Here is a 10,714-nt window from a genome sequence, read left to right on the forward strand (position 1 = left end):
TTGTTCAAGTGAAATCAAATAGAGATATATTATATATTATTTAAACTGTTCAGGTGAAATCAAATAAACATACATGTGTTTTAAAAGAAAAAAAAAACTATTCGTACACATGATTAATGAGGAATGAAAATTTTCATTTTGTAAAATATGAGGAACAAAAAAAAATTATTTTATAAAATGTAAAGAATATTTTAAACGATTTTCCTTTAACTAAAAATTGGAATATCTTTTCTCGCACACCACCCCAAAAAAAGGTTGCAAATTGGGCAAACTCTTGACCATCCTATCATTATCTAGGACTCTATGGCTGTCTTGTTTGAATTGCAATTTTCTAGAGTTTTTATAGAAAATATACTGTAACGACTTGATATATGTAAGATAAAAAAATGATTGAAAAATATATTCATGAAAACATAGGAATTACGTAAAAAAATTTTGGTGAAAACTGGCTTTCCAAAAAAAGGCTGATAGATGGCCCTGTCCTTTTGGAAGAACCGGCCGGAAACCTTTATGGTAGGAAGCCTTTGACCATTCCTACCGTAGGCAGTCACTCAGAGCATGACACGTGTTGAAGTTGGATGGAGTGTAAACGGAGACGTTAAATTGTGGAAGAGCGCGTGAAGAGCAAACATTAAATTTTAGTCTGAGGCTACAAGCAAAAAAGCACACGTTCAGACTTTTTCCAATGTAGCAGGTTGGACCAAGGAAGGGTAATTGCATGTCAGAACCACCGGCATTTATGCATTTGCAAATGTACCCGTTAGCAACGGAAAAATACTGCAAATGCCTTTGACAAAAAAATATGCGTAAAGAAGGTACTAAAGTTTTAACAATTAATAAATGTAAATGTCACACGTGTCGGGGATAATAACTTGAAAGAAGGAAAAGTGGAGCAGAGGTAAACGTAGTAATTCCACGGCAACGCGAAACACAAAGAGATTGAAGCCTTCATTATATTTATATACATATATAAATTTAGTACTCAAGTGTTCAGCTTAAGCATCCGGGAAAATGATCCCATAACTATCGTTACGGTAAACAAAACAGTTTTAGACATGATATAATAGGTTCTAAAAATTTTTGCGACCATTTGATTACCCGTTAGACCTATCCACTTAAATAAGATTATGAGTAAAAATAAGGAAATAAATTTCTCATCTTAAATAGTAAATTAACGTAATAAATTAGTAACTTTTGCAGTCCAAAAGGTAAATTGTAAGTAATATGAAACATACTTTTTAAAGAGATAAATTACAATAGTATATCTCAAATATATTTTTGAGGGGGTAAGTTTATTTGAAGTAAAAGTATGTTTTTATACATAAATAGTGATTTTTACTTATAACATAGTAAATTTGATTAATGACAAAAACATGCTAATTTATGGCCAAAATATTGTATAATGCTTAAAAAACTTATACGAAACCCATATGTTATGAAATAACACTAAAATGTATTGTTAATGATTAAAACTGAGTACGTTACTTAGTAAGTATTGTTAATATACTTGTATACATATTTGATCGTATGTGAATAAACAAGTATTTTTGAAATTTATAGGGAAATTAATTTTTTCTTTTGCAGTTTAAAAAAAAGTAAGCGAAAATATTTTTTCTCGGAGCACAAAAATCCACAAGTCAAAGTAGTTGGTCTAAAAGGGAAAGAAACATTCTGAATATCATTGTTTACAGTACTAAGTAAATTAGATGTAAAATGCTCGTTAAAAGCAGGTGCGTTGACATATAATAAAGGAAAGCCATAAAGAGCAAGCCATTTACGGGAAAAGTTATCATTCATAAAAATAGCAACGCTTCACGGTTTTCTTATCAGTCTTGCAACATATGAGCAAAGTGGCAATAATTAAAATAGTATTTTTTTAGATTTATACATATTTCATTAATTTTTTTTGCATTTAAAAAAAAATGAACGAAAATGTTTTATGAGAAAGAACATAAGTCAAAAGGAATGGTCTAGAAGGGAAAAGAATAGCAAATACGTACAGTACTTGTAGTTCATGTTTGAAGGACTATATGGCTGGTTTTGAAAAATATCCTGAAAAATATGTAATCCAAACGGAACCGATTCTTCACTATTTAAAATGTCAAATCTGTGATTGTGTTTTAACTGTTATCCATTGGTATCCTAAAGTATCATTTTTCCATCAAATGCCACATCTTTAAAGATGTTTTCCCATAAACAAATTTATTTAGCGGATAAAATACATAAAAATTCGTTTTTCAATAAAACACTAGTTCTTTATGAATTTCTTCCATTATAAGAATAGAGTACCCATTTTTCCATAAACAAATTTATTTATCGGTTGAAATAAAAATAAATCTATTTTTCAATAAAACACTAATTCTTTAACACTTTCCTCTATTATAAAAACAGAGTACCCATTTTACCCCCTCTAGAAAAATTTTAGCCCCAGTGTAGAAAAAAATCTTAGCTTTGTCACTGACTGAAATGTTTGTAACTAAGATTTATCCATGGTGAATGTATGATACATAATTTTTTCACTGTATTCAATTTATATGATGACAAATTAAATTGGTCAATTGGATTAGTGAGCATCAGTTTTGTGAATGATTATGAGAGTAAACTATATTATGACAATAAAATACGTTGAATTGTGAAAATTTTAATTTAAACATGCTCCTAAATTTTGGATATGTGACTTTCATAGGTGCGAATTTTTTAAATTAACAGTTAGTTATTACTATGAGTAATGTGGTAAGTGTGAGATGTGAATGTCAGTTATTACTATCAGTAAAGTCAGCAATAAATGTGAGACATTAATTGAAATTTGCAGATATCATTTTACATGGGTGGTTATTATTTGTTAGTTAAAATTTAGGAGTTTTAATTTTATGGGTTAGTGGGGAAACCGTGAGGGAAATGTGGGAAAAACATGAGCATGAGTATAGGATTTGTACGAGCAGTTATAGGATTAGTTGTGACATAAACATTTCTGAATTTTAGAAATGTAAAATTGTAATAAAATAGTATTCAGACTTTTGACAATTTGGAAAGCTCCTTATTCAAAATTCCCTCTGCAATACATATAGATAGATATAGATGTCTTTTTTTTAGTGGTTCAATCTCATATTCGTGAACTATCTGCACAAAAAAATAAAATTCTAGACTATACTAATTTTGTTATACCAACTCTATTATTCTTATTATTGTATTAATTGTTATACTATTTCTCTCATTTTGTTAGGTCAACATTAATACAAGTTTAATTCTTATTATGTCTCGTGTCCCAGAAAATACAAATTATCTTATTTAGGTGGATACGTCCAACAGATAATCAAATTGATGCTAAAAATTTAGAATGAATAAGTTGCTTTTGCATAACGGTTGTAAAGATTTCTTGAAACTTTATGAATTAGGTGTCTTGCATTTGCAAAAAGAATTTCTAGCATATTTTTGTAATGGAAATGGACTTAAAACTTGCTATAGGTTATTTTCCTATATTTCAATTTTATCGTAAAGGGTAATTTGCTATTCAACCTAATTTTATTCTGATTTTATCCAACTAATAAATTAACTTATGAAAATAGATAATTTATGGAGGAAAGCCATAAGTAGCTGGTGCTTTATTGAAAAATGAATTTATTTTTATTTTATCCAATAAATAAATTTATTTATGAAAAATGGGTACTCTGTTCTTATAATGGAGGAAAGCCATAAAGATTAGTGTTTTATTGAAAAACGGGTTTATTTTATTTTGTCTAACAAATAAATTTTTTAATGAAAAAATGGGTACTCTAGTGTTATAATGGAAAAAAGTCATAAAGAGCTAGTGTTTTATTGAAAAACGGATTTATTTTTATTTTATCCGATAAATAAATTCGTTTATGAAAAAATGGGTACTCTGTTCTTATAATGGAGGAAAGTCATAAAGAATTAATGTTTTATGAGAAAATGAATTTATTTTTATTTTATCCGATAAATAAATTGATTTATGAAAATATGGGTACTGTGTTCTTATAATGAAGGAAAGTCATAAAGAACTAGTGTTTTATTGAAAAATGGGTTTATTTTATTTTATCCGATAAATAAATCTTTTTATGAAAAATGGGTACTCTGTTCTTATAATGGAGGAAAGTCATAAAGATCTAGTGTTTTATTCGAAAATAGATTTATTTTTATTTTATCCGATAAATAAATTGCTTTATGAAAATATGGGTACTCTGTTCTTATAATACAGGAAAGTCATAAAGAGGTAGTGTTTTATTGGAAAACGGATTTATTTTTATTTTATCCGATAAATACATTTTTCTATGAAAAAATGGGTACTCTATTCTTATAATGCAGGAAAGTTATAAAGAGTTAGTATTTTATTGGAAAATGGGTTTATTTTTATTTTATCCGATAAATAAATTTTTTAATGGAAAAATGGGTACTCTGTTCTTATAATGGAGGGAAACTATAAAGAACTAGTGTTTTATTGCAAATCGGTTTATTTTTATTTTATCCAATAAATAAATTTTTTACGGGAAAATGGGTGTTAAAGAGGTGGTATTTGATGGGAACATGATACTTTAGGATACCAATGGATAACAGTTAAAATACAATAACAGATTTGGTATTTTAAATAATAAAGAATCGGTTCCGCTTGGATTACATATTTTTCAGGGTATTTTTCAAAAACAGCACTGTAGTACATATTTGCTATTCCTGTCCCTTTTAGACAAATTCTTTTGACTTATGTGCTTTCTGATAAAAAATTTTCATTATTTTTTTTAAAATGCAAGAAACAATTTAATTCTGTATAAATCAAAAAATTTACTATTTCAACTATTGGCACTTTGCTCATTCTTTGGAGGTCTGGTAAGAAAGCCGTGAAGAGTTGGTATTTTTATTAATGAGAACTTTTTCCATAAATGGCCTGCTTTTTATGACTTTCCTTTATTATATGTCAAAGTACCAGTTTTTTACCAGCATTTTACATCTATTGTTTAGTACTTTAAACAATGATATTCAGCTGTATCTTTCCCTTTCAGACCAACTATTTTGACTTGCGGAGTTTTGTGCTCTGTGCAAAAAAAATTTCGCTTACTTTTTTTTAAACTGCAACACAAAAAATTTAATTATGTATAAATTTCAAAAATATTAATTTATTCACATATGATCAAGTATTTATACAAGTATATAAACAGTACTTACCAAGTAAGGTACTTAGTTTTAATTATTAATAAAACATTTTAGTGTTATTTCAAATAATAATAAAATATGGGCTTGGCATAAGTTTTTTAAGCATAATAGAATATTTTTGCCACAAATTAGCATGTTTTTGTTATTAATCAAATTTACTATGTTATAAGTAAAAATGATTATTTATGTATAAAAACATACTATTACTTTGAATAAACTTACTCCCTCAAAACTATATTCAGGATAAAAATTGTAATTTATCTCTTTAAAAAGTATGTTTCATAATACTTTCAATTCACCTTTTGGGCTGCAAAAGTTACTAGTTTATTACGTTAACTTTCTATTTTAGATGACAAACTTACTTCCTTATTTTTACGCATAATTCTATTCAAGTGGATAAGTCCAACAGGTAATCAAATGGTTGCTAAAATTATTATAACCTATTATATCACGTCTAAAACTGTTTTTTTACCATAACGATAGTTACTACTTCATTTTCCCACATGCTTAAGCTCAACACTTGGTACTAAATTTATATATGTATATAAATTTAATGAAGGCTTGAATCCTTTCGTTTACCTCCACTTTTCCTTCTTCCAAATTATTATTCGCCACGCGTGTGCGATAATCATTTATTATTTCTTAAAATTTCGGTACCTTCTTTACGCACATTTTTTGTCCAAGACATTTGCAGCATTTTTCCATTGGTAATGGGTACATTTACAAATACATAAATGTCTCTGGTTTTAACCTGCAATAACACTTCTTGGCCCAACTCGTACGGAAGTCAGTGTGCTTTTTGGTTGTATCCGCAGACGATTCTATCTAATTTCCTCTCCACGCGCTATGCAACAATTTAACGTCTCCGTTTGGACTGTATGCACCCCAACACGTGTCGCTATTTGCCGGTTGTATCCGCAGACGATTCTATCTAATTTCCTCTCCACGCGCTATGCAACAATTTAACGTCTCCGTTTGGACTGTATGCACCCCAACACGTGTCGCTATTTGCCGGCCTTCCTACCATAGGCAGGCTCCTACCATAAAGTTATCCGAACCGGTACACGGTGCTTATCTCAAATTCTCAATTATCCACAGGTGACAGGCGGGTGGCATTACTATGCATTTAACCAATTAAAGCCTTAATTCACCTCTTTGAGGAAAGACCGCGCCTACAATCTTCTGCCCGGCATCATGTTTAGGCCAAACAGGTAAATGAAGAATCCCATTCAATTGAATCCAATTCCACCGGTTACATAGGAGTACTTGTTTCTTTTGCTGCTTCTACAAAAATGGAAATTGTATTTGCTGGGAACAGAAAAGCTTTCAAGCCGTCTTACATTGCTCTTCTACAATCAGACCACTAGGATCTTTGAGACCCAACCAACCCAAGCAAAAAAAAAAAAAGTAATTTTGTAACTTGCAAGTAATCCATCATACGATTAACCAACGATTTCTAGCCTGACAAGAAAATTTTGTCCAATACCTCGCTCAGATTCTCCATACCAGAAAGGTACTACTGGCTTCCTGTAACGCCTTGATATCTACCACTCCTCTCCTTTATCAGATCAAAGCGAGTACCAGAGTTTGCAATACGTGAGAAACATAGTAAAACTTTCAAAACGCTCAAATCAGTGTAACAGTTACGGTCGAAATCTTCCTTGAATTACAGAACGAGTGCAAGTAGTCCTCGTCAACTGTTGCCAAACCAGAAAGTCGAATGCCATATGCTTCCATCCTCTTGACATCCCGTGTAATAGGTGATTGCCAAAGTCCATCCCACCAGGCGGGAGGTAGAATTGGTGTAGATGCACATTGATTTGGCTGGTGACTACAACTTAATGGACCAGCAAATCTATTCCACACATGCCCCCAGCCAATCTGATTCCTTAAACCTTCCGAAAGTAAATTACTTTGGAAGCTACTGAGGTAAGTAAAACTTGAACCGGCAGTGGAGTTGTCCCCTGCAGAACAAAACAAACAATTACAATCATAAAACAGCAACAATAGCAAGAGCAGCGATTAGAAAATGTCCGTGTCATAACCATTACCAAGTCTCTGAGCTGCAGCCAGTGCTGCAATCAGCTGAGCATAGGTTGTCCCGACACGCCTGTGAGCCCCAGAGACCACAGCATGTTTTGCACGTGATGCAAGAAAGAAATCAACAAAGGCAACCCATCTGGGTGCAGGACCCCAATCCCTTACCCTCGGATTCCAGTTACTTAATCTGTCTTTTGGTGCAGTAATATTTCCTTCAAAATGCTCATAGTCAAAGTGAAGAACCTGGGAAAAACCAATTAGGGGTGTTCAGTGCTAATCTTGTGTGAATCAAGTCTAGGTTAAGAAGGAATCCTACCACCAGGTTGGAATTTCATAAAAAATAAGAGGCTCATATTCAACATGCAAAGAACTTACCTCTGCAAATTCCATAAGATTTGGTCCAATATCTTCCAGCAAAGAAGGCGTATCAGAAACTAATACTACTTTGGGCCTGGAAGATAGTTTGCCGGCAGCCTTCCTAACACAATCCAGAGCTGCCCGCACAGCTCTCACAGACCTAATACAATGGTCAAAAACTTCTTATGTAAGTAAGCTCATGGAGGTTGAAATATTGTTTGATTCAATTTTAGAGAAATATCTATGCAAATCAGTTGCAATCCCACATACAATCTACAAGGTATGCTCCATTTATTTATCATGAACATCCAAATGGCATCCAAGAATTAAAGGTCATGCAAAACAAAAGCCACAAGAGATTTTGGTATTCTGACTACCTATTCATAAGCATCCTCATGTGCACCGCAATATCAGGATCAGCACCACCACTAAGGGCCCAGTTCAAAGCATGTTCTACAATTTCCGAAGGAGATATAAGCACTCTCATCAGCTCCCCAAATACATTAGGTCTGTGCTGCAAATTTTCTGGCTCTCCAAAAAGATCAGAAGCAGCCTTCCTCATCTCTGGGTGCATGCTCTTCAAGAAAAACTGAGCAGCCACAGCATCTGTGGTATTCTGGAACCTGATGTACAAAACTAAAGGATCACCTGATAATATCTTAGCAGGTATATCAAAACAGTAAACATAATATCATATTCACATCTAACCATATTATGGGTTGGTGCCACTCCCTCCAATTGCCACATAGAACATTAGTTCGTGACGGCTTCTGAAAATCATCAATCCTCATAACAAGATGTCTCCCATATTTTGCTACACAACCATTCATCCTCCACAGATGCTTGACTTCCGCCAAGGTAAAGGAAAGATTCGAATACAAAATGTAATCTCCAAAAGGATATTTCCCCCTGAAATGAGAACCATACCATTCAAATGAAAAACCGTTTAATACAATCACTTGATGAACCACCTTTCATGTTTTAGACATCGCATGATCAACTTGTTCTTTTAATCCTGTATAGGAAATTATATTCAATGGACTGTCATTCTATGTCTAGATCTGAAAGTGAAGTACAACTTTGGGATCTAGCAAAATTTACCCATGAAAAAAGCTCCAGGCAACAAGACACTGACTGACATTTAGCCTAATTGTAAGAAAGTAGCATATTTGGATGCATGTCAAGAAATCACAAAATCCAAAACTAAACATGAACAGCAAGGCTTGAGAGAGAACCAATGTGCCTGGTCTGCCCGATAATCAAAGACCGGTTCAACATCACACTTATAGCTGCGGCAGTTAGGATCTTGTACATTTCATTACCAAACCCTGCTTCTGATGCTTTTCCTAACACAAAACCATGTCTACAGAAGTGCTCCGGAGGCAGCGCTCGGACTGTTGGAGCACCTGAGAAAAGTTAGTAAAGTGTATGAATGAGCATGAGATGATTAAGAGGTATGTTTTTCAATAGTGTAGATATCAGAAAAACCACAGTTGGCTAGCGTAAACAGCTAGCTATTGGGCAGAATGTTTAATTAATGCTTGACCTGAGACCAGCCAACGTACTCAAAATACACTCCAAATAAACAAACAAAAAGAATCCAACTGGTTTGCTGCAATTTGGGAAAGCTTTCCAGGTTGGTAGTATATTATTGTGTCTCGAAAAGGAAACGCGAGGAAGTTTAATTTGCACATGGTCATTAAATAAGTTGGCGAACCTCGTCTAGCTGAGCAAATCATAGCCAATGGGCCCAATGAACTCTGTTTTCTTTGCTAAATGATGCTAGGCCACAAGAAGACGTTTTAGCAGAAACATAAGCACGCAAAAGAGAAAGGGGTGAAATCTCAATTAACAAGTCGCAGCAAAGAAGGAAGAGTTTTCCAGGCTAGAAACTAAGTGGATAAACAAAGAATAAGCATTGCCGGGAGTCCTAAAAGAAATCCTGCATACCTGGAACTACCTACCTACAAAAAAAAATTAGTACGGGGTAGTGAATGAAGTGATTAGTGCTACTTCGAAGGAAGTAGTGCTGCTCAGGTGTGTGATTGGTAGGAGTAGATTACCGTTGAGACGAAAGTGACTGTGGATCATTTGCCTGGCTCGGAGACTCTCCTCTCCAGATCCTCTCCCAAACATCTCCCCCATCTCTTCAACCGTTGCGCATCCTCCTCCTCCCTTGCTATCATTCACAACCTTTGCCTTTTCTTCTTCTCCTTCTTCTTCTTCTTCTTCTTGAATTCCGAGGTGGGTGGTCTCATTGATGTCGGCGGAAGGCTCGATGGATCTGAGGGTAAGGATGAGCAATCCCAGCACCGTAAGCGCTGCACTGGCGATCAAAAACCAGGACCCCAAAGACAGTCGCCTCCGCCGCCACCCCGACCCCGACCGGGCCGACCCCGCCCTCGCCACCATTCTCCTTGGTTTTTTTAATATTTTTTTCCCTTTTGGGGGGCACCGAATCTGAATCTTATATAGCACCGTCGGTGGGTTGGAGTTGACACTTGACAAAATCAAAAGAAAGACTAGTTCTTAGCCTCTTGCTCGAACTTTCAGAAGCTATACTCGTACCACTGTCAGATTTCGCTTCATTTCATTTCTCTTTATTGGTACGGTACAATCAAGAAGATTTTTGTGAAGGATACTAACTGCTAATTCTAGATCCGGACTTTCTGCTTTGATGTGATATATGGTGAGTTCAAAAATATTTTTACGATGAAGTAAAAAATTATTTGAAAAAATTTGTTATCCCTCTCAGCTCTTAATAATCTCGGTCCAAGTTTTATGCTACGCTACGTTGTTTTTTGTCCTTCGCATGTGGTTTCAATTCAGGGTAAGAATTTTCCATTTTATCCCTCTCTCTCTCTCTCTCTCTCTCTCTCTCGCGCGGACGTTCGACTAAAACGAAAGGAGAGTTGAAGCAAAACTAATAATAATACTACTTCATTTAAACCAAGAATGGTAGAGAACATTAAAATATTTTAAGAGATTAGAGAGAATATATTTTTCACTCGCTCATATATTGAAAAGTAAAGTTACAAATGAGGCTTATAAGCCCAAATGTACATATATCTACATTAAAATAAATATATGAATATAGTAGTTCATGATGAATTAACGCCCATGTTTATATGTATATATATAAATTTCGCTATTG

General features: G+C 33.8%; 1 protein-coding gene across 1 annotated transcript; it reads right to left on the bottom strand.

Moving 5' to 3' along the window:
* Positions 1 to 6,360: 6,360 nt before the first annotated feature.
* LOC113755571 lies at positions 6,361 to 10,192 on the bottom strand. The gene is made up of 7 exons (XM_027299544.1): positions 9,624 to 10,192; positions 8,804 to 8,966; positions 8,269 to 8,469; positions 7,938 to 8,183; positions 7,579 to 7,720; positions 7,215 to 7,446; positions 6,361 to 7,127 (listed from the first exon to the last, which is right to left on the bottom strand). The coding sequence occupies exons 1-7, from the start codon at positions 9,970 to 9,972 to the stop codon at positions 6,790 to 6,792; spliced, it is 1,671 nt and encodes a 556-aa protein (XP_027155345.1). The 5' UTR covers positions 9,973 to 10,192; the 3' UTR covers positions 6,361 to 6,789.
* Between the last annotated feature and the right edge of the window lie 522 nt (positions 10,193 to 10,714).

This window comes from Coffea eugenioides, unplaced genomic scaffold (assembly GCF_003713205.1).
Source record: "Coffea eugenioides isolate CCC68of unplaced genomic scaffold, Ceug_1.0 ScVebR1_1589;HRSCAF=2465, whole genome shotgun sequence".
Taxonomy (NCBI): domain Eukaryota; kingdom Viridiplantae; phylum Streptophyta; class Magnoliopsida; order Gentianales; family Rubiaceae; genus Coffea; species Coffea eugenioides.

Excerpts from the sequence above, each read along its gene's own strand:
- LOC113755571 (XM_027299544.1), bottom strand. The coding sequence starts at position 9,972 with ATGGTGGCGAGGGCGGGGTCGGCCCGGTCGGGGTCGGGGTGGCGGCGG. Across the intron at positions 8,967-9,623 it reads CAGTCACTTTCGTCTCAACG|GTGCTCCAACAGTCCGAGCG; the intron begins GTAATCTACTCC and ends AACTTTTCTCAG. Across the intron at positions 7,447-7,578 it reads ATCTTATGGAATTTGCAGAG|GTTCTTCACTTTGACTATGA; the intron begins GTAAGTTCTTTG and ends GGTTTTTCCCAG.